This window comes from Diadema setosum, chromosome 1 (genome assembly GCF_964275005.1).
Source record: "Diadema setosum chromosome 1, eeDiaSeto1, whole genome shotgun sequence".
Classification (NCBI taxonomy): Eukaryota; Metazoa; Echinodermata; class Echinoidea; order Diadematoida; family Diadematidae; genus Diadema; species Diadema setosum.
The window spans coordinates 15,870,404-15,895,808 of NC_092685.1; the positions used below are offsets into that span (position 1 = coordinate 15,870,404).

Genomic DNA, 25,405 nt, shown 5'->3' on the forward strand with positions numbered 1-25,405 from the left:
GATAACACGTAAACTGGTCAAATTTGACAAGATTACTTTCAATCCATTTTTACGAGGTTATACCGTCATCAAATCAAAATGTTGTTATCACACTTATGAAAGAGCATTAAATAAGCTACAACAAACTGAAATCTGGGTGAAAATCGGCAAAGGATAAGTGAGATACACTTGAGTGAACTTGAAATGTGATGACGTCAATTTGAAAATTTACTTTTTTTATTTTATTAAGAAATTTGATATCTTTTAATCATTTTTTAAGCACTGCCAACCCATGAAATGACATGTACAACTCATCAGCTTTCAGAATGGGGGGTCACCTTCCATCCTGACGAGTAAAATCAGATTTAAAATTGGCGGTTTTTTGGCATAGTTGCACTGTATATCGCCATTGACGCGCGCGCGGAATTTCAACTTTGACGGGCCCGTATGACGTCATATTGAGTTGGATTGACTTGAAACTTATTAGTGGAAAAGTGAGCAAAGAAAATGGGATTCCATCGGGAGTCGAAACCGAGACCTCCAGATTGCTAAACCGGCGCTCTACCGACTGAGCTATAGAAAGCCCTAGTACAGTGTTCGTCCTAGAAACCCTTAATTCTCAATGCTTGGGTGGTCAGAAGCTATAGCAGTGTGTTTGTGTGTGACACACACGCACACACTTAAACCTGGCATAAGCCCGAAGGATGATTCAACTTGGGGATAAATGCGAGGGATCACCGAAGTGATGCAGCTTTTTGAGTTTGTAACAAATAAAGACTTGAAACTTGGTAGAAATATTCCTTGACATTTCAGACATCCGACCTGTGTGAAAAAACGGAAAATTTCTATTGGATATGAGCTGTGCGTGGGTATATGCGCGCGCATACGCATCCGTCCAATTTTTTCAATTTTTAAAAAAATGCTCCAAATGGTCTGAAACGTGTGCAAAAAATTTTTGAGCTCGATTGGAGCATGCAAATATTTCAACACGTGCGTACGTGCAGGTTTTTAGGGTATAGATGAATTTTGAGAATATGTGTAGAATCAACTTGACTTGAACTATATCAAATATATGTGATGTAAATTTCATTGAAAAATTCCATGCCATTAATGAGATATATGAATGAAAATGTGTTTTCAAATAATGACATCATAGCTAAGTGACGTCACGGTCGACTGATCACAATGATTCTACTAGATCTGTCGTCTTTGGGACACGGTACATATATGGTATAATTTTGAAATTGATAGGCAGAGGACTTTCCGAGCTAACCTCTGCACAACTTTTGTGGAGAAATAAAGAAGAAAAATAAAGAATCAGTAACCAGTTACAGATACAGAAGGTGATCCGAGACTACTCGGATCACCTAATTACAAAGTGACAAAACTGGGGGGGGGGGGGGGAATTCAGAAGAGAAACCGTTGCTACCACTGCATTGGCGTTGCGTTTGAAGACCGGTAGGTATATCTGCCGTTTGATTTCCTCCACCATCTAACTGTTAGCTCGGCCCCGGCCCGACCCTTGAGCGTCACGGAAAGCCAAGTCCGACAGAAAACGTAAACAAAGCATGTGAGAATCAGCTGATCGACACAAACCCGCTGTTGTGTGTGCGTGTGTCCCCACATAATAGGGACTTTTCGATTTGCACGTTGAGCCAGGCGTCACCCTGTTATGACGTAGTTTTACGTACTGCGCATGCGCGAGTGTCGACCCTCGGCTCATCGCACAAATTTCGAACGCGTTCACCCCGGTTATCACCGTCCACCCAAATCGGTTGCGCCGCGCTCAACCCACCTTGCTATGACGTCACACTCCTCTCGGGTATCGTGCGAAAGAGCACGATGACTCTCGGGAAATCCGTGCTCAGTTCACCTGTTTTCCTTTTTCTTTCGAGAGAATATTTATATTCTAATTACATGAAAGCTTATGATCTTGATACGTCACAGCAGTATCGCTGACATACAAACTACAGCCTCTGGTACCTACTTTATTTGCCCGTTTTCACTGTTTCGCACTTTGCAACTGCCTACCGTAGTCCCACACATGCATTTACACGTAATGCTGTACGCAAACAGATTTTGGTGCTTTTGGCCTAGCCAGTGCAGCAGTGCATTTGCCTAGTAGTCTTACCATGCATCATGTTTTAAAATCCACATAATTCCTCCCAGGATACGCATCTAGTCAAAGACAAAATAAATATTACAAGTACAGAAACGAGTCACAAATTCCGCTTATATGCACACAAGGCACAGGGCCTGGTTACCTCCTGCACACGCCACGAGACGTGACGCCGGCGCCCGAAATCGAAATGTGTTTTAGCAGCGGGTCAACGTACAGACGTGACGCCTTGACGTACGGTTGCGCTCGGCGGCACGTCCTTCTCGTTCACCCAATCGAAAACTCCCTAATACATTGTATCCCACCGGCGGCACGACACAAAGACAAACAACAACACTGATGAGCCACACGATCTAGAATCTAGATTTCAGTGCTGCCTACTTGCCATTGTGTTACTGTTTGGGCTTTGTGTTTCAGTATGACAACATCAGACAATTTAGCCTAATATTATGACATATGGACAGAATAACGCAAAGGAGTGAAAATTATAAACTTACCGAGACTGCCTTCAGCTTTTCTGTCACGATTTCGCATACGCCACGGCTTACTCTACAACACTCACTCGACTACACACCTAGCGACTAGACTGGCAATCTATCTGACTCCACCGCGCCGCGCTCTCGCTCTGATCCTACAAACAAGGGGATTTGAAGAGGATGCCGCGCCGTGCGTCCGCCGACAGTACTTCGCACTGTACATCCCCGTCGCTCTCGCCAGCATGCAGGTTACGCACACGACGCAAAGCCCAGGATCGATCGGTAAAGGTCTCGTGATTTGATTCAAGATGTGTATCATTGTTTCCAGAGCGGGTTGATTGTTTCTGTTCAGCGCCCTCTGTTGGTATGTGTATTCACATCTCATCGTCGACGTCTTCGCAAAGGCACATCGGCATCCATTCGTCTCGAGAGATGGTGTAGCGCTAGTATAAATGGTCAGAAATTGGGCCTGCTTTTCGGGGCTGTTTTGTTGTCCCGAGGACTAGGGATCTAGGACCAGGGGTCCTCTATCCCTAATCAGTGTATGCTGTAAACTGATGGAACATTATACTGGACAAAAATCCTTGCAAGAAGATCTTGACAATGATCTAGTCACATGGGCAAACACATGGGGAATGAAATTCCATGCAACGAAATGCTCCGTTATGAGAATTTCTAGAAAACGCGACCCATCAGGGCATACGAAATACACACTCCTTGGCCAACACCTCCAAGAAGTCGACAGTCACCAGTACTTACGGATCTACATAGAAAACAACCTGAAATGGGATAAACAGACATGACTCCATCAACAAGGGTACAAGGGCCTTAAACTTCATAAGAAGGAATTTCCACCACTGCTCCAAAACAGTTAAAGAACGACCCTACCACACCTTTTAAGAGCTCATCTTGAGTACGCATCCATAGCATGGCATCAGGGCACCGCCAAGAACACCAAATCACTTGAAATGGTTACAAAGGCGTGCAGCTCGATTCATAACAGGAGACTTCTCTAAAGAGTCTAGTGTCACTAGGATGAACACACTTGGCTGGATTCCCCTGGAGGACAGAAGACAACATCTACGCCTCATCAGAGCTTTTACAAGCACATCCATGGTGAACTTGACCTAGATCTCCACAAATACACCTCAAAGAAAGTAACCAGGCTACGGCGGACACACGACGAGCAGTATACGACGCCGTATCAACCTTCATTTCCACAAGCCAGCTAGCAAACTCATTCTTCCCAGATGTAATTTCCCTCTGGAACGACCTCCCAAAAGAAATAATTATCCACGAGCACAGACATTTTCAGAACCAAACTAAAAAATCAAAGCTCTCATAAAGCAAAATAAACTGGTGCTACCACTCTCGTCAGCGCTGAGCTACCCTTCCTAGCGGAGGTCTTCGGGGATAACTACGAGTATACTACAAGCAAGGTACAAGGTTTATGATCCAGGAAATGTGGTCTGAAACGTGCACAAATTATGTGACTCTCTTGCCAGTAAATGCTTTGTCTTTGTAAAATTTGAATTGTTGAGTTAAAATCTCCGTATTTCAAGATGTCTTTAAGTGTATGATTGATCCTGTGCTTGTATATATTATGCAAATCATGTCTTTTATAGGTTTTCCCGGCCAATTTCGCACTTTTGTCAGTCCATTTAATAGAAGGTTCATTCAATTAAGCGAAACCTCTCGTTATCGCACAGTCTGTCTTTCAAAATTGCAACTTATTGTGCGTTCAATTTAACAATAACATTTCGATCAATGAAATTTGCACATGTGGCTATGGAATTCGTAAAAAGGGCATTCAAATTGGCTGGTACTCTACGTTCATTCATACAGATTTGCCGTCACTCATCCAATAGGGTAATTTAGTCATTCAATTTCGCGTATGGGCAGTCAAATTCCAAACATTTTCGTTCAAATTTACGTCATATTACACGGTATTTCCTTCTCTCTCTTTTTTTTTTTTTTGTTTGTGAAAAGGTGAGAACATTTAAACGTGTATTTCCATGTGACTCTTTAATGTTTCATCCACGCACTGTTAAGCAGTAAAAGTATCATATTTTTGACACATAACTAGAGTTTGTGTTCTGTAACGCCCCTTTTCTTTCATGTCATTGTAGGCTTATATGTAGGTATACCAATACTACCAATAACTTCATCTTCTTACAGTCATGACAGCACAAGTTAGATAGAGACGTAGCAGTGGCGGATCCAGAGGGGGCGCGACCGCCGCGCACGCCCCCCTTTTTTTCCGTTAAAATCAAAAGAAATAAAAAGATAAAAAAAAAATGAAATGAAACCCGGAAGTGGCACCAGAAATACTGCTTAATTGCCCCCCCCCCCCCCCCCCCCCATACAGAATTCCTCACAGTGGATCCGCCCCTGCCTAGCCTACCCCAATCTCAAGAAGACAGAGAAAGATATAGAAACATTACAATGATCTGTAACCTTGACTCCCTGGAACTGGCCGACATGCACACTCGGAATAAAGCGCTCAACGGCCAGATAAGTTGTGGCCACATGCACTGAGAGACTCAATAAGCATATTGAAAAGAAAAAAAAACTGTTGCCATGCAAAATCTCTAAAATGAATACGAAAATATGAGATGTACTGATGCTTACAAAACAATAACTATGTTGAAAAAAAAAATGAAATGACCAAAGCATAAACACGTACTAAACTGGATGCCCAAAAATGAATTCGAATGAACGAGCGCAGCATTTACATGATCACGTTACTTCTAGTATATCATTCTAAATTGAATGAACGAATAACGAAATGGTGCTTTTTTACCTATTTTAATTGAAAAGTGGTAGAGCAGTGGCAACACTAATGAAGAGGCTTCCCTGGGTAAATAAGGCATTATCATTATTATTATTATAAAATGAGGTTAAAGTTAATTTGAATGCTCCAAAATGAATTTGAATGAAGAGATCATAAAATTGAAATAGTACCGAATATGTCATCTGCGCTAAATTTTGCTGGATTAAATGCAGCAATAAGGAATTGGACTGACAAAAAAAAAGTGCGAAATTGGTCGGGAAAACCTATATACCGGTGACACAGAGACTGGTAGAAAAAAAAAAAAAAGTATACATCTTATATCAATTTCGCGTCACAAACGAGGGAAACTCAAATCTTACATTCCATTTTGAGCGAAGAGGCATTGATATTTTGTGAGTTTTCACAGAATAAAGAATATTTGTGTACAATAATTATGATGGATTTGGCTGCAATAGAGTGCTAAGCCACATATTTGAAATGTGATTCTAAATATCCTCTTTATTCCACCAAAATATTAATTTCTTTAATTAAGAAAATATTCAATCTTGAGTATGTAAAAGTTCATGTAACAAAAAATTGGCCTTCTCGAGTCATTAACCTGATTTATGGATTTTTTTCAAACTTTCAAAAACGTTAATGTTTATGGAAACTGATAAGATGCACACCCACTGAAACCCGACCCTGCAAGCAAACTCGACCACCAAGATTTCTTCAAGAACTTCAGAGAAGCACACGCAGTCTGCGCGCCCAGTTAAAGTATAATAGAGTACGAGACTGATGTCCCTTCAGAGCCACCATGTACATTACCACTGCGACTCGTCAAAGTTACCTACGTGTAGCAAGCCCTAGGCCCTGCCAATGCCTGACTCATTCTCTTCTCAGTCGTTCGTGTTTGGGTATCTCGGAGTAAATGTAGTCCCACACATCAATCATACTGTTTGTATAGACAGTGTCTTACTACTACTAGTAGTTTACCGCTGTTGAATCTAATCATCAATGTTGCGCACTGCATGCCGGCGGGCTGCGCTGCGGAGCTCGGAGCAACCTTACATTTTTTGTACACTGTGTTCTCGCGCACATACGTGTCTGATTGCATATACTGTTACTGTCGCCAGATATCCTGTAACTGTATAGCAAAGATCCCCTGTTCGGATCTTTGATATTAGTCTTACGAACCTAGTGTTTAATGTTGTCATATCGACTGGCAGGATTCTGAATCCGGCACTGAATTCTTACAATTTTATACTGTCCAACTCTATTGGATCAAAAAAAGTCGGCGAATCAGTGAAATGGCTTCAGTTGTCTCAGGAGCAGAATCGAGAGCTATTGGTTCGGAAAGTATTGCCAGCACTGAAGCAGAGCAAGGGAAAATCGCGAAAAGTATGAGTGTTGCAACGCCAAGTGCAAGCCGAAGTAGCGACGTTGGACTTGGAGTTGGTGACATTCCTAACAGTGACATCCTGGCTGAAGTGAAACTCGAAACGGTATGTCTGAGTCTCCTCATATCTATTTTACCTGAATTACCTATGATGACGCCCAGTGCCATGCCAGTAAGTTGAAGGCTTGTACTGTTGTACAGTTGCAAGTTGAGTTGTGACAGTGCGACCAGCCCCATACGCATGGCTACTGGTCGCAGTTAGGTAGAGCCTAACTATACACAGCCCAGTCGCTGTACACGGTACGTCGCGACAGGGCTGTACGCGCGCGACCACCAACCACTAGGAGAGCGACGTAATCGTATTACGATAGCTTTGAATTTTGATACTTAACATCATTTTTGTCACCTCAAACTCAACGAGTATACTTTTCAATATTTACTCTACATCTGATGCTATCAGTATTCAAATGTACGCAATGAAACTTACCGAAATTGATCATCATATCCAGCATGTCCACACGGTACACAATCTTTCACGCCAGGCCTAACTATACACAGCCCAGTCGCTGTACATGGTACGTCGCGACGTACCGACGGTCAGGAATTGCGCCAGAAAGTGTCATTTATTTGTTCCACGGACTTATCGCAAGTGGTCTCCATGGACCCAGTGTGGCGAACTATTCTTCTGTAATAGAAATATGCATTTAACGTGAGTAAAGTATTCTGTTTAAAGGAGAAAAGTATACATTTTCCTAAGTTTTGTAGTGCTAGTTGTGTTGAGGTTCCTCACTTTGAGGCTGCATGCCGCGCTCGTCAGACGCTGTTTTCGCGTAGCGTAACAGCGTCTGGTCGGGCTAGGTAGAGCCTAACTGTTAGACTTAACAATAGTTAAAGGGTCTTTCAAAGAATCCAATCCTGAGCCTCAGGCTCAGGCTCAGGATTGGATCCTTTGAAAGAGTCTCTAGAGTTGTCGAATGTCTGTGATGTCTGCATGGTCTGTGTCTGTGATGTATCCACGTAGACCACGACACGGCCTGGGATGGTCAGTAATGCAATCTGGATTAACTGAGTGTTAACCCTGTCTAGATTTGTTATGTTTCTGTTTCCAGTGATCATTGACTGAGCTTAGACTTGAAGCTGTTAACTGATGTTGCCTCAACAGCTTCCGCACAAAGATTATTCCAAGTAGGGCCTACAATGTATTTACTAGAACTCTAGTCAGCTCTCTGGCTGAAGTGAAAGAGCTTAATTTTAGTTTTACTAGCCTAGGCCAAGGGCCCAACGTTAGTTTGGCCCTAGGCGTGTAACTTGATCATTGATAACAACAAAGAGAACAGCTGGATCAAAGTCTTCCATATCAGGCAAAATTATGCCTGAATAACATTAATAAATCATTCATGTACAGGGAAATGCATTGATTATGAAATATGATCATTAATATCATCAATAATTCTGATGAAGGTTGATTCGAGGCATTAATAGCCCAATTAAAGAAAGACAATGTCTTCATGTCTGATCCCCCCCCCCCCCAAAAAAAAAAAAAAATATATTGTCCCCGGGAAAGATGTACATTATTCATTTGTAAGTGTGTTCATTACAAAAGTGACTATGGAGATACAAGGATTCCTACACTGCACCGTGAATTGCTAAAAATGTGTCTACATCTATGTAATCATGTTTGAAACTCAGGAAACAGGCAGCCCATCCAGAGATGAAAACTCGGCGCCACTGAGTACAATCAGTACAGGAGCCATCTTCCCACCTGGTTTGATACCAGGAGCAGCAGGCGATGATTCATCCGGTCAGGCCCGCAAAGAGTTTGAGACCATCTCATTAGAGGAACAAAAGAAGCCCCGGAGGATCATCCACTTCAGCGATGGGGTCCTGGAAGAGTATAGTACGGACGAAGAAGATGGAGGGGAGGAGGAGAAATTGATGCAGCCATCTGTGGATCCAGTGAGTAGGGAAATGAATGGACTGGTGTCTAGGAAGTTTGATCCTCTTAATGGCATGTACAATGCGCTTATGATGAGTTATCTGATGATTGACCCTGAAAAGGAGACATCTTTACCATAGTCTTTATGGTCAGGTACATGTAGGATAAAGCCATATAGTGATGTCCTTTCTGTTTTGGTCTTGTATATTCTTCTAGCTAAGCAAATCTGGAGATGAAAGGGGAAGTACCCTGTACAGCATTTTCAAGAGTACTAGAGTGTACATTGTACAGTCCAATCTCAGTTATCTGGCCATCACTCATCCAGATCTCTCTATCATCCAGACTTGGGCTCAGGCTGGCTTACAATTTTCTCCATGTTTTCATGCATTTTCAGTCCCAAATCCCACCATAAAATCAAAAACAAAAACAAAGCATGCAATTTTAACCATTACTTGATTTATTCTTTAGACTTTAAGAAATCTGCAAAATTTGTACAATATCTGTAGTATGCAATTAGAAGTTCACTCATATTTGCTATGAGCGATGATGGCACTTTGTTGATGCCGTGCAAGTCCACTAGCAGTGCACTGCTGTGTTTGACGAGTCATGATTTCAATTTCATAACAGCAGCAGTATTCCATGGGTCACAATCTCAGTTTCACTCTCAGTCAATATACATCAAATAAGCACGCATACATTAATGGATTCTATTAGTCACATTATTTTTCATTTCTGTATCATCTAAATCATGAAACATGAGATGACAATACCATGCAATTGATTATATAGTTATGGTAAATTGGTGATACCATGTGCACACACACAGCAGAACATGCTTGAAAGTGCTTATTTGAGCATATCTTAACCTGCCAAATCAATTATCTGGATTCCCAAAGGTCCAGACATGGAAGAATAAAATCTGAAGATGGACTTTTTATGATAGAGAACTTCAGATGTATTGCTGTGAAAATTTTCTAGTATTGTAATGAAACAACAACCATACAGCAGTGTGCTGTATTGTAGGATAAACGAGCCACCCACACAGGCACCATTATTACATGCCACTAGTATGACGCATCAAGCAAACTGCAGAAGTTTAAATGGGGAAAAAACTCATTTAGTATGTTTTCCTCATTAAGCCATACAAACGACTCATAAGCCACATGGTTTCACCAGTGCGGATGTGTTGTCAGAGCTAAGCTTGTATTTTCCCCTTGATTTAGAATTAATCTATGATGTAGATTGAACTGCATGACATAAAATGGGCTTATTCATTCCAACTGCCTTTTAAATCCTAGATGTCAATTTAATGCCATAATTACTTTGACTCTGCTTTCAGAAAACTTTGGATTGGCTGCCTTACATTTGGCACTACATGGTAGCAGCATCATTTGCCACGTACCGAGGTGAGATAGAGCAAAGTCACTAGCAAAATCCTGAAACATGTATGCTTGAGGAGTAGGATAAGAAAAGTTGTGGTATCAAAAAAAAAAAAAAAAAAAAAAAAAGTGATTATCTTGTGAAGCATTCCACTATCTTCCATGTGAATGTGACTTGCTGCCATTTACTTATACTACCAGGCCACAAAGAAGTCTCAGAACTTTTTAGTATTGATGTACAATTGTACATTGTATGTGTGCATTTCCTAAATGCACTGACTTTAGTAGGTCTGGTTTCATTACCATCTCTACTATGTCTCCTACTTTGATATGTGTATGTTTATAAATAAATGCTTCAAAGGTTTATTTTAGTCTGTTTTTTCAGGAGTGCTGTCAGAACATAATTTTCAATATCATGAATATGACGTAAATATGAATATGAAGTTAAAAAAAAATAAATTCCAGAAATGTGGTACTTGTATACAGTCAACCTTGCTTTAGTTGACCTCGCATAAGTTGAATATTTGCTTAAGTCGAAAGTCTTTTCAAGTCCTCTAGATCTTCTCTTTATATTCTATTGATTTTAATCCCTCATAAGTCAAATTTTCTCTAAATCAAAGCTATTTCTTCAGTCCAAATAGATTCAATGTAGGCAAGGTTGACTGTATATTGATAATTACAGTATGACAGCTACTTTAGGCTGGTACAACTGTAGATAATGTTGAATAACATGGCACTGTGGTAGGATCAAACTTGAGCCTATATTTGCAAAAACAGCATGATGATGTTTTGTGTAACTTATTCAGCTGTGTGTCTCGATACTCACAAAAGTCTTATGCGATTGATTCAACATTGTGTATGGATCTCTCATTGTCTCTCATGCTCAGCATGCGATTTCATGGGCGAAAAACTTGCCTACTTCTTCGGCATCACATCGCCAAAGTATGCCTATGCCATCAGTGAATACAACAGACTCGAAGCAGAGGTAAGTACCACCTAATGTGGGTGATGGGCATACAAATATCTGTATCAGTAGTATTATGGCTGTATCTATTGCAAAGCATTATATTGATATGGACTTTAAAAAAGAATATCAATGTCACTTCAATATTAATCGCATTTGTGTTTTTGTACGTTGCTTGCTTTGTCTTATCGAAATGAAAAAAAAAAAAAAGGTGATACATAGACAACTCCTGTGTAACTAACTTCTCGGGAGCGGCAGTTTTCTTTCGATATAAGCATCAGCCAACACAGGTTTGTAATTTTTGTGCAGTTTAAAATGTGGTTGAAATTGGCTGAATGTTATTGACATCTCTTGTCAGAAGAGCATCAGTATGATTCCCACAAATATCCCTCCCCACCATCATCACGTACAATTGTAGGAGAAAGAGGAGCTGGACCGCCAGATGGCCGAGAGGGAGGAGCAACGGGAGCGTGTTGCCATGCAGACGGCCGAGGAAGTCAACAGGAAGGCGATGATGAACCAGCCAGAGCCCGGCTTGCCTACCAGCACTCACTGATTCACGTCGCATTGGGTGATGGAACAAAGTCACCAAACACCTCTGACATGAATGTGCCCACGACCAGCTAACAAAGTATGGCAATGAATGTGTGTCTGATTATTTCGCTATCGGAGTCTCTCTTTGGTATGGAATGTAGCTAAGGTGTCAGCAGGGAGAGTGTCATCTAAGGGCAGGTCATTCATTTTGAGTGATTAGCCCTTTATGTGCCAATGAGTCTAATGTGCACAAATTTCCCATACATACCTATGGACAAGAAATTGATAAGGCACAGACAGAGTTAAAGGGTTGAGATCAGAGGCTGAAATTGCTGTTAAACCATTTGCACTATAGGTGCCATTTGTCTTAATCACTGAGATGTTCTACGGGACATTTTTTTTTTCTTTTGCCCTTTTACTTTTGCTCAGAATACAGTTTTGAATAACCATAAACTGTAAAAACGAAAGCTCTTAGTAAAAGGCCAGACATTGGCAATTTTGCCTTACTCTATTTTCCTCAAATATCACTCTCAAATTTGAAAAAAAAAGATGTGCCAAATATCTTTGTCTTTGTGATATCATCATCATAATTTTTACTGTTTTGCTAACCAAACTACCTGGCTGATATAATCTACTCGTCAAGGAATGCATTTCATGTCTTCCTATGACTTTTTCTCTGTCTTACCTCAATAATGAATTATCCTTTGCATGCAACTATTTCTTAGAAAGGATTTGCAAATCCTGCAGTTAGTTCTACAGTGGACAAAAAGCATCCAAATTATCAAGCCTGCTTATGTCTTTCAAACAGAAAGCATGCTGTCATGATTAATGAAGTTGATGTCGCTTAGATCTAAGCAACAAGACTGCTGGAAAACTATGATTATTAGTACATCATGCCTGCTCATTTTCACCAAACAATTTGTTTAAAAAAATATCCTATGAAATCCTATGGGTTGGATCTAGTAAAGCACAGCTGATCAGGAGCAGTCAAGACTAAGTTTTGTATCTTGGCTTCACAAAATATTATGTTGAGAAATGTACTACATCACAAGGTAAATGATTCTCCCAGGTTAGTCACTTCAACACACCTCCACCTTCTGCCAATTTTGTGTATTAGATTTGTGGTTCACTTTATTCTTGTAAAGTTTTCACACACACAAAGTTAATGTGTTCGGCAGTGTTCCACTCAACTATTGATGTTTGTAATGCTGTTCTGGAACCTGATCGAGGCCTAAGAATGCTATCAGTTCAGCGCAATTACATTGAGCAAAATTCAGCCAGTTTTGTCACACATTTTCTACCTCTCCCCAGTATTGTGCATAACAGCCACCTTCACTTCTTTTTTTTTTCCCCCTTTACCTTTTCCCTTGAAATGCATTGTAATGCAGAGGTGCAATGTAGTTTCGACCATTTAATTTGCTTTGCAAGGTAAGAATATGAGAATGAGAACATGAGAATGTGAAAAGTGAATCTACCTGCCTTTTCTACATGTATTTATTTTTCAAGCTCCATCAAATAGAAAACATTTCTCCTAGATACAGAAATTTGGTTCTGTTCTTAATTGCTCAAGCTCAGAATACTCAATAATCTGTTCCATGCATGATGCATGTATTTTTAAGTCTTGTCAATCGACATGAATCTGTGAGTGCTTTATAGAGAAAATATCTTCGCACGTTTTAATCATATTATTTGATTGTTTTGTTTGTTTTTCAGTCACAATTTAACATAGGTGTAATTATAAAGGTTATGCAATGAGAGTGGTGCTTGCTGTCCATTGTTAACGTAGAATGATAGATTCAATTTAAGATGATAGTTTTACTCTGCGTATGGGTTAATGTTGTCCCACCAATTCACCAAGTGATGACTGGATGATGTAGGAAGCAGTTTGTATTGGAGGAATGGTAAGTTTAATATAGCATTATTTCTGATATCTTAAAACAAGAAAGAAACTTATATGAAGATTTATATTCTAAAATATGTCTGTGCTGGTTGTGCTGAGAGTTTTATATCAAATTCTTCCGGTTTTGTTTTTGTTGTTGTCAGTTTTTGTTTTTGTTTTTGTTTTTTTATTCCATTTCATTGTAAAGCTGTACAATATGTATTAGCAGGTATGTTCTGAATAAATAACAATATTGTTTGTCCAGTGCAAGTACTGTGTATGAAAAAAGTAAGAATGGTTACAGTATTGAGAACAAATGATGAATTGAAACTGCTGGGAGTGAAAATTCTGATGATCTCATTCCTCATCAGAAAACAAAGCAAAACAAAACAAAACAAAAGACAAAAGCTGTTGTCATTCTGGTAGACCACAATTCTGTGGCTACAACCATTATAGCATAATTCCAGCTTTGATAATAGTCAATAATGCAGTCATTGCTCTTGAGTGTAGTTTCAAATATCCTTTTCTGGTTGCACTCTTAGTTACAGTTAATGTTCTTAGTGTTCAACTAGACTTCCCATTACTTTTAACTTTATACCCTGCATAATATAAATGATGAATTCTTCGTGGTCCAGTGCATGTTTTCATACCTGTATGTTACGGTTCTTCCTCTGAATAGATAGTGTATGGTGTATGTTGGTTATAAATCAACTCGTATGTCACAAGAAATGATTGTGCCTTTGTATATATATAGCTGTCATTATTTATTGATGTGGTTCAAAACCATTTTACATATTTACACTTATACACTGGTGTAACAGAATGCATGGTAATGTTCATGTTACTGATGCGAGTTCATTTCATAAGTTCATATGAGTGTGGGTATATGGTCTAGATTGACTAGTACAACGACCTTTTAACTATCAGACAGACCCCATTAGTCAAACTAGTCAACGAGTAGTCGGTGTAAAGTTCTGCTAGATCACTAAGGTATAGTATAACAGGCACCAAATGTGTTGGGGAAACAACCTAAATTCTGATGAGAAATTCATGGAACCTACTGAACCTAACCTGCCAAAGTAATTTGTTTGTGTTACTTCTCATCACTCCGTAAAATTCTGTGAGATTTACTGTGGTTTACTTAAAATCTTATTTCAATGGGAAAATGGACATGTTTATAATAATACCATAACAATTTTGACAATATGAATTCCTGATGAGTGTTTTGGCATCAAGAAAAACAAAACAACAACAACAAACAAACCATGAAATAAAAGCCAAAGGTCAGATTCTCAGAAATTATTGGAATGATTGAACCTAACCTGCCAGAATTATCTCTATACACTGCTATACATGTACATGTACATTGCTTTTTAACAGTCATTCAGTACTGTATACGAGTAATATCACTCTGTAATACTTGGTGAGATTTACTGTGGTTCATTCAAAATATTTGATGAACGGAATGTACACATCTATAATAATACCAGAAAAGTTCTGACAAAAACAAGAATGGCTAGTGAGTGCTTTTTGTCATCAAGGGGGGGGGGGGGGGGACGTTTTGGGAAGATATGCTTATGGGAAGATGTGCAAGTTAAAAATACCAAGACTGGTTATGTTAGTTTGGCAGATACTGCAAGGGGAAGGAAGTCTACATTCCGTAGCAGAGGTTTTCAAGAGACAAGAAGAGTACTAGTATACACATAGTGACAAGATGATATACAGTTCGACCTCGATTATCCGGCCATGTCGGGACCGGCGCTCATCCGGATAAGCGAATTGGCCGGATATGGGAGACACAATGTTAATGCATATAGCTGCCGCCCAAGCTGCCGTCCCAGTGCACTGGCAGCTAGGCAGGTAGCATACCCCACAACAGTGGTGTAATCTATGCTAGCCTGCGCAAAATTGTAGTCCCTTCTTCACAAAAATAAAATATATCTTTATGTGAAAATCATTCATGTTTTACCTCATTAGATATTGAGAAGCCTATCATGCACATCTTATGAAATTAGTGAAATAGATCCACGAAAAGATGTTGAAGTCACTGTTTTTTTCTCAATTTTTGGATGAAAAAAAACAAGTCCTTCACTGCATGAACGCGTCCGGATAATAGAGATTTCCGGATAAAAGGAGGCCGGATAATCGAGGTCGAACTGTATGTAAATATTTATCTGGTGTATTACTGTTTCATTTGGTATTCTATTTCATAGTATGGTTGTAAATATGATTTATAATCTGTTTTCAATAAATTCCTGAAAGAAACTTGGCTGTAACAAGGGTTTGTTCTACATTTGTACATGTACAGTTGTATCAGTGTTCATTATAACAAGAATGGACTGTACAGCCATCTTAAGATCTTCCCCTCCCATGAAGATAGTTTGATGCTATAAATCTATTGTAGGAAATTGTAAATTTTGAGTTGTGTGTGCGAATATACATGTACATATCTGAACAATGTATAAAGGGCTCAACATTAGCGTTGGCCCAAGGCCAGTTGAAATTTATGTCAGGCCACCAGCTTTAATTTTAGTGGCCCGATTGCGCACATAGATTCAAATGAATTATGTTTCCATTTATTTTGGACCCCTACATTTCTCTTTCAGGCCATCAAAATTTCAGATTTAAACATTTTAGTGGTCTGAACAGTCCTCCAGAGAAGAAAGATACTGTCCAGTCCTATTATATAATATACAATACATAATATGTAGTATATAATATATTACATATACATATATATCATATATACATATATATATATATATATATATACGTATATATATATATATACATATATATATATATATATATATATATATATATATATATATATATATATATATATATATATATATATATATATATATATATATATATATATATATATATATATATATGATACATATCATATAATGATATTTGTAGTCTGCGTGTTGGTACCAGTACAGAAAAGATGACGAAGTAAGGGTAGTAATAGTGTCATCTTGTTTATTTTCATAATTGTTCATGTCAACCCTGAAAAAGACGTGTGTATGCGTCGAAAATTTGGTTTGAATGAATAACACTGTTGGACTGAAATGCATAGCTACCCTACTTCAGCATCTTTTATAAATATATATATATATATATATATATATGCGTATCTCTTGAAAGCTCACAAAATCTTGAAATAAGTCGTTATTGATTCTATGATATACGACACAAGAGGGCGACTGCAGAGGGCTCTAAAATGAGCGAAGAGCTGTCGTGGACAGTCGAGAGCTGAACACCGGCGGCAAATGGGCTCAGTCAACGTAACGAGTTTGATCTTTCCTCCTCCAGATCACGCAGGTTTCAGCTCTCTTGTTCACTCTAATTTGTAATGTCCCTTTGGGGGCGCCCCTGAGTTTCCCCCTTTCAGAGATTTGATATTTCTTTAGACTGCATCTTCCCGGGACCGTCAGTAGATAATTATGTGTTTTGGGTGCATTATTGTATTTTTATTTATTTTTTTTTTTTACATCCACAGTGTACATTCAACGTCTGCGTGCAAATATCTGTGTAGACGAATTGTTGCTAGTCATTTTTATGCCTTTATTTATCTATAGAAGAATTTATAGATTAACAAATTTATTCATTTTCTTATCTATCTATCTAAATTTATAGTTATCTATCTACTTATTTGTATGTGTGTACATATACCACAAGAGGGCATTGTTGAATCTGTTCATTCTCGATTGTATCAAAAGAAGGCCATCATGTCAGCGAAGAATTCGTACCATTTATCCTTTCTGCTTTTTCTTTCCACCGAGGTGCACCCATACTTAAAATGTTGGAGATGCCCAGCGTCTTGTGTCATACGAAGTGCCAAGGGAGCTATAATGCTCAAAATGCTCTCTCGGATTCAGGAATTAGCAAAAGGATGTCTAATTTAGACTTAGTGATGCTAAGGTGGGTAATATGTTATCGTGCGTGTGTGTGTGTGTGTATGTGTGTGTGTGTGTGTGTGTGTCGAAAGATATCTTTTTCCCTTTAAAGAGTTATGCTTAATTTGATATATTTTTGTATAAAGCGTGTGCTCTGCAAAAAAAAAAAGAAGGAGGTTATGTTTTTTAAAAAAGTGATTTAGCAGCACAATTTCTTTTGTGTGTGTGTGCTTGTAATAAGGCACATTTGGATTAGCTTCATTAGGTTAATCAAGATAGCTTTTTCTGAGAGTTATGCAGAATTTCATGTCATTTCTCATATATAAACATGGTATGATTTGGAAAAAAACACAAATATATTGTACTGTATGTTGGAAAAATGATTCAGCAGCACAAGAAAGAAGAATATAGCTGCTTTTTTTGTTGGTGATATTAATTTCATTGTTAATATGGATTTGATATTGAATGAAACTCAAATAAAGGATATCATAAAACAAAAAGTGTGTGTGTGTGTGTGTTTGTGTGTGTGTGTGTGTGTGTGTGTGTGTGTGTGTGTGAACGCATTGATGTGTGTTATTGTGTTGGCACAAAATTAACAATGGGTTATGTGTGTAATCGGAATAGAATGCTCTCTGCTTGCAAAGAGACTGTCCCACACGCCAGAGCAGGAAGGATCTTAACGTTGTTGTACTTTTTTTTTTCTGTTTTGTTTTGTTCTGCATGCATCTTCGGTGCAAATGATTATTTCCTCCTATACGTGACGTTAGGACGCAAATGTAGTGCAAGCAAGGTTCGTTGCGTTCCGGTGGATACGTACGATCGTCTGGCTAATTATCAGTATCTGTTATCTCAGTAAAATGATAGTTGCTCAGTAAGCCATCAGGACATGAAACGTGCTATGTGCTCAGTTCGTGATACATTGTGGACCTTCCAAGCATGTCGAGGCTGTCATCTAATGGTATCTGGGATTCTAGAATTACCAGGCGAACACATTACCACCGTTGTGCAGTGAATTTTAGAGTGCTATAGATAAGCCCATCAAAATAGAACACCATCACAAAAAATATTGGAGCAATCTACGAAAGATTATTGACAACGAATGAAAAAGGAATTACATGTATAGGACCTACTTTTTTTGTTTTGTTTTTTTCTACGAGAACGTGACTTCTTCATTTTAGTGGACCGACCTGCTCATCAGTGTGACTCTTTGTGAGCTAAAAAAAAAAGGTCAATCAATGTAAGGACATCGTCTTACTTCGGTGAGCAAATGGGGCGCTAAGTAATAGTATAGCACATTATGGCGCACTCGTGAATTATTGATATGCACTGACACACATCTCGTCAAACTCCAGACAAACCCATAAAAGTGATGTGCACTCCACGCCATGTGATGATCTTTGTACTCTGGCATGTCATAAAACAAATAGCCCTCGTATTTCAAAGTGAATGCGAGAAGACACATAATTCATTCGTCGACCCAGATGACGAATGTCAACTCTAAATTGCCGGAAATGATTGTTTATAAATTCGTTGTATTCTGTCCTCTATCCTATGGGCTTGTATGTCCATATACACGCACATGCTTCTGCCATGGCATAGTTTGTTTCTTTCGCATGAAGAGACTGAGGCACTGATTGGCTGAGGAAATTTCGAGTGCCTTTATATGAAAACATATCAAAACAAGAACCTAAATGAAAGTATTATTACTTTCTTTCCATCCAATAATTTCGGTATGGTCGAGGTATGCACACGCTCACACATGCGCCTGTTATTGAATTACTCGTATTGAGTATCTCCACCCTACCCCACACCCCCCCCCCCCCAACAAAAAAAAGGGGGTTCGGGGGCCGAGGAGGGAGGAGGAGGAGGAGGAGGAACACAGCATCGCAGACGCTGCGCTGACCTTAATGATTTACAGACAGATTATAACCAATGACATTTCTGCTATACATGTGCACCTGCAAATTTTATTTGTTAAAGACTACAAAAAAAAAAAACAACAACAACAAACAACGAAAAAACATGTATAACATAATATCTTCCGACTTGAGTGAGGTTTTTGTATGTGCCATGAAAACAGGCGTCGAGACGAATGATTCATTTATGATTATAATGTCATAACTGACGATCACTCGTTTAACAGATATCCATTCAATGAAGACTGTCCCATTTAGCGCTTATTGTTTTCATCCATCAACCTGCAATCAATTATAAATAACATCGCTTCTGCCTCTCTCATTTCAACACCAAGTTTCATCCTAGATTATATTCAAACGCTTATCACGATCTTTCCTATGAGAACACATTACTCAAACCAAAAGTGCACCTGCGTAACTTCCTGCCTGAGAAGGGTCATCAATGGCTCTAAAGGAGTGTCACATCATCACCATGGGTACAAGCGTGTGGACTATTGTGCCATGCAATGACGTTTTGTTCTTGTTGTTTCTATTTTTTTTTCGCGGGAAGGGGCAGTTGCATTTTACCCAAAGTCAGCAAAAACATCATGAGCATGATTACACAGACGACTAATGTCGGTGAACTAAACCCTGGGCTCATACGGAAAAGGTTTTAGTGACGAACATAATTGTACAGCCACTATAAATACACATTCACTTTACCAATTTCACACGCAACACATATTGGCAAAATTTATTTACAATGTAATGCCCATGTTTGCGCTGCTGTATTAAGTGACACTGATGTAGACGGATTATACACAAGTTCTTTGTCGTACAACTGCATGGCTGAAATATAAAAGTCATTTGCAATGACTCAATGAGGAAGAAAATCAGAGAAGTAATGATTCGTATCATGAATCAGCATGCATAATGCTATAATGCGAGCAAAAATCGAGTAGTATATGGTGATATCTAAATTTCATATTTCCGTCGGCTGTTTTCAATGAGCTCATAATTCGATTTACCATGCTTACGTGTCCATAACCCATTCCTTTTATAACATATGCTTTACATTCACTTATATGCTGCCGTCCCGTCATTTCTGAATGTTTGTAAGATATTCTTTTATTATCATGTATACTCGACTTTTTCCCTTTAACCGACCATTATTCTCCATGTCAACAGCGTTTCAGCGGGAAACTAAATTCCCGTTTGGTAGATTTAAGCAGTGAAAGCAAAGTCCAGGATGGAATAATCAAAGCGCAGACTATAGAAAAGAGATTAATTTGATGAAATCGCTATGTCTGAGGTTTGAGAACTTGGAAGTCAGTAATATTAAGTGTAATATGCAGAGTGAATATCCGGCGAAACAAACACATTCAACATAGTAAAATCGAGTTATGTCGAATATCATTATCATTATTTCGATATTAGACCATTTACTCCTTTCTAGAGCTAAACATCTGTAATGGAATGATAATGGTATAATCTGTGTTTATCGTATACTGGCACACTCGAATTTCTGTTTGTATAAGATTTTCTATTTTTCCCAAATACGGACCAACGTAAATGCGAATGAATGCCTATGAGCTATATATTGTGTAACTTACACATAAAACAATAATAACAAGCTTATACGTTTCTATTTACTAATGTTGTTTTCGCTGTCTTGTCACGCCTTAGATTGATTCTTTGCTCGGATAAGTGTTAAGTCAATTTGTGAAATACTATCTCATTACAATTTTAAATTACTATGATTACTTTACTGTTTATTGTGAAACAAATTTCAAGACAACCTACACAGTAAATAATTAGTGCGTGACCACAGTGCAACAAATAAAGCATAACCTATACTGACTGCAGCAATATCACTAGAATATAGCAACTGCAGAATTAGTGCATATTACACCTGAAAATACATTGAAAGTACATTCACTAGACGCACTCATGGGACAAGGTCTGTACAACAATAGTGACGACAAAGATTTATGGAGAGTAAGGTCCAATACTCTCAAATCTACGTGATTTACTACACTCTTTGTGGCAAACTTGATCGATAAAGATGTCACAAATGCAATGATTTTCTATTTAATTTTCGATGAATACAAAACCAGCAGATTCGCTGGACATTCAAAGACTCTGCATCAATGACGTATACAGATAAACGCGCCATACCGAATTCACATCGACAATACGTTGTTTACACCCACACTCATAAAAGAAGCATAATTTTCCCTTAAACTTTGCTCGCTGCATCTGTCTCAATCAAGAACTCCCACACTGCTCCCAACCTTCGTAAACTCACATCGCCTAGCTATAAAAGTACTGTTCACACGTCGGTCTGCAAATTAATGGTTATTCAAATCGGATTCGTATTAAAGATAAAAATGACATTGAATATTGATCAGGTAGCTTTTATATTTCCATTCTAGACCATCACTGGTGTATTCAAAGAATGCCTCATAGAGTGGGCCTGGGCTCATTTATTTTCCTTTAATGATACCCTGCAAGTATAAGACGATAGTTGCTCTGTTGTTATAGGGTAGGCTAATACTCATAATCAAAGTTCTGCTGAGGTAGATTTAGAGGCTAACTCGGTAACCTCCTAGATGAGGCACATACGTCCTTCTATCTCAAGGACAGGGACCTGAGGAGATGCGAGTTAGTGGAGCTGTTGCCGTCCATTGCCCCACGTGCCATGTCTTCCCTCAAGGCAGCTGCCCGTTGATTACAAGCATCGGCAGCATCATGCTCAAAATGGTGGCTAGGAATCCTCGTCTGCGGATGTTGCTCTCCATGTTGGTGACCTTGATGCTCATGGCGATGGATGTTTTGGACGGTAGCTCTGCCCCAGTCGGCGTATTTCCGGTAGCGTGCAATACTCTGCAGCCAACAGTGGAAATTAATCTTTTGGTTATCCGAAAACCAGTTACTAGCGTACGCAGTAGCCACGAGCATGTGTACCTCATGTTCGTATCGGGATCCACATCGCGCAAAGTTGTCATAGCAACGTTGGATGCAGTTGAAGATGCGATTTCGATCCACTTGGTCCGGCTTGGCATGGAGATGGCAGGCGAGGAGAAGGGATAGCTTAGCGACACTGTCCGGATGAAAGCCATAGGGATAGTCCGAATCGAACTCGCAGAGTTGCGCTTTGAGCAAATTGAATTCCCCGCGCTTTCTTTGTAAATCCAGGCGTGCCTTGGAAAGCTCGCGTTCTAGTTTGCGGTTATCAGCTTGGCATAGATGAAGCTGCTTACGACTGTGCTTGAGCTGAATTTCTAGTGCGTTTAGTCGGCGATTTAGTTCCTCCGTATTTGGGAGTTCACCACCTCCTGCCTGGCTTGGTGTTTCTTTGGTTCCTTTCTCACAACATGCCTTATCACATTCAGCTGTATGTGCTGGATATTCCAAGCGATTTACGACGGCTCCGCAAGCGACGCACTCCACAGGTGCGTACCCGCAGCAATCAAGGTGCTTATCCAACATTTCAACGCGCACGGTCAACGCGCACCCGCGATCCGCGTTGGAACAGAATATCGCCATCCCGTTGACGAGTTCACGGATGGCCCACACCGGGCTCACCTGAAACTTGCTGATGCAAGTTCGACACTGAGGACAGGTCCCCGCCAGAGGCCGGGCAAGCCAAGTATCCAGGCACGTCTGACAAAACGCATGTCCGCAGCGCGTCAAAACCGCATCTCGAAGCACGCATGCGCATATGCCGCACATGAGGTTTGGATCGGGTTTAGTGACAAATCTCTCCACTGAGTATCCCATATTTCTTGCTCCACTAACAGAACAGCGATTATAATCAAAATCCTTGTAAGCGTCGTAAATATAAATCGATAATTCTCATTGGAAAGTGCAAACACTGTCATATGGCCGACAAACGGACACGGAGTTGACGAAGATCAATATTGTCACTCGATAAACAGTGGGTGTCTTGTCTCATTGTTTGCACTGCAAACTGAAAACGGGCGAACTAGTTTGACACAGGAAAAAATCCTCAAGACTTGGTGATAAATCCGCGACAGTTCTTGTTTTCATGCAATGAGACTGTTATGTTACCACTTCTTGTCCCAGAGATGTAATCCAAAGACACAGGTCAAAATATTGAAACACTTTGATTAGAAGCACAGCATCTTCTCATTATCATCAATTTGATGATAGAGGCCCTGGATATTTTCCGCACATGACCTGCCTCAATGTGAGCATCAATTTTGTTCATCTGAAGAGAGTGAAATATGAGATCCACGGGAGCGATATGTTACAGGGTGATAATGACCAGATGGTCTCTTCCAGGGGTATAACTAGAAAGTACGCAAGTATATTCATGTTCGTCCAGCTGTAAATCCGACACACAAAGTATATTAGGATATACTCCCTCGCGTAGGCTGATCCAGTGGGCCGGTGTGTTCACAATCACAAATCAGATTTTACAGAAATGTCCACACACCGAATTTGCATGAACTAGCAGTGAATATTGTATCTGACATCAATGCCGCATCCATGAAGATCCAGATAACGTGAAAACAAGGTGAACATGAGGCAAGACCTTAAATGCGTATTGTATGCACTAACTAGCACTCGTTCGTTTAGAGCACAGCTGAGGTTCTTTAGCTCGGATAGGTACCTCGGAGTGGAGCTCTGCGCTGCAGCTACGGAGCACGTTCTCCCTCTCCCTCTCTCTCTTGGAGTCCCACGTCCGGTGTATAAGCCGGCTGCTGCAAGAATGAGAAATATGCGTCGAATGTGAAACGCAGCGCAGAGTGACGTAAACTTGCGGAAGAGATGGTGGTGGGGAAAAAGTGAATCACCCGGTTGTACAGTAAGCTGCTAGCAGGGTGCGATGAGGAAGAAGACATGAGGAAACCTCTATCTATATAATTCCATTTGCGTTCTGCCCGACATCAAGCATGAGAAGTCCTAATGAGATAATTCCTCCATGCTCCTCAGGAATCCGTGAGGATCGAGACACTGTGTTGAAATCAGGATGAAAAGAGATGAGTTGCTTCTACTACAGCACATGCATGCATGCACTTCGTGAATAATTTGTATTATATATTTTTCGTTTGTAATTGAGAAGGTTACAAAGGCACAAAGCGTCCATGGTGAAAGATGTAATATTGCTCTTCCTTTCGTCTTCTTGAGATGATGAATTCCAGTACTAAATGGAATGAGTACGCAGTTTTGCTCATTATCATGCGAAGCGTAATATCAGAGGAGTAAGGAGGTAGTGCCTTTCCCTGGTTCGATCTTTCCCTGGATATGTCTTGTTTGTGGAAAAAAAAAAAGTCTCCTCTGTCGGATCACACAATGAGTTCAACGTTTGCTGCAGAAACGTATAGGGGGCCTACACGAGATCATAAAGTCTATTTGAAGTGATGAATCCCTTTAAGCTCAAAAGCTAGGCCATGACTCTGGATACACCGTGCAGTACATGTACACGTCAGCTTCCCCTTTTCCTTTTGGCGCTTCCGTACATATACCGTTCACCTTGCGGAAGACAGTGTCTGGAATCCGGCAGGCGGGAAATGAAGCACGTGGCTTACCAATATCAGCTTTATGCCGAGGAAATACAAAGCTTGAGAATCTTTTTTTGTTTTGTTTTGTTTTTTTTTTTTTGCACAAGCTAGACTATTTCGTATTGATGATTGTATCACGCAGTCACATTCACAATCGATATGAGGGAAGGGGGAGAGAACAATACTTGCTAAAAAAAAGAAAAAAGAAAGAGATCATGAGTATGCAACTTTTATGCAAAAACATACAAACACATGATACTTAACATACAACTACATGCGTACTTACAAACATACATACACACATACATAATATGGATAGATGAAAACATACAGCTATATCTCCATTTCAATGACAAAACTACTATTTTGGGCAGAAGGCACGAAGATTATATCGAACTGCAATGGATATAATGCAACGGCATATTATTGCTCTCTTCCACACATACATACACACACACACACACACACACACACAAACACACACACACACACACACAAACACACACACACACACACACACACAGACACACACACACACAAACACACACACACACACACACACACAAACACACACACATTCTCTCGCTCTCCCTGTCTTTCCCATTCATTGGTTGCACACGCACATACACACAAAGA

The 25,405-nt window shown here is 39.7% G+C and overlaps 3 protein-coding genes across 3 annotated transcripts in view; 1 reads left to right on the plus strand and 2 right to left on the minus strand.

Moving 5' to 3' along the window:
* LOC140227501 (transmembrane protein 62-like) overlaps nt 1-2,646 on the minus strand; it is a 48,640-nt gene extending 45,994 nt beyond the window's left edge. Inside the window, exon 1 of the mRNA XM_072307904.1 lies at nt 2,596-2,646. The gene's annotated coding sequence lies outside the window, so the exon portion shown is untranslated. The remainder of the gene's footprint in view (nt 1-2,595) is intronic.
* A 3,864-nt stretch (nt 2,647-6,510) lies between these two features.
* LOC140234333 (uncharacterized) lies at nt 6,511-15,703 on the plus strand. The gene is made up of 5 exons (XM_072314394.1): nt 6,511-6,852; nt 8,436-8,702; nt 10,022-10,088; nt 10,949-11,046; nt 11,444-15,703. The coding sequence occupies exons 1-5, from the start codon at nt 6,658-6,660 to the stop codon at nt 11,579-11,581; spliced, it is 765 nt and encodes a 254-aa protein (XP_072170495.1). The 5' UTR covers nt 6,511-6,657; the 3' UTR covers nt 11,582-15,703.
* Nucleotides 15,704-21,869: 6,166 nt separating this feature from the next.
* Nucleotides 21,870-23,021, minus strand: LOC140237286 (uncharacterized). The gene has a single exon (XM_072317231.1). It carries the CDS (start codon nt 23,019-23,021, stop codon nt 21,870-21,872), a length of 1,152 nt encoding a protein of 383 aa, XP_072173332.1.
* Nucleotides 23,022-25,405: the final 2,384 nt, after the last annotated feature.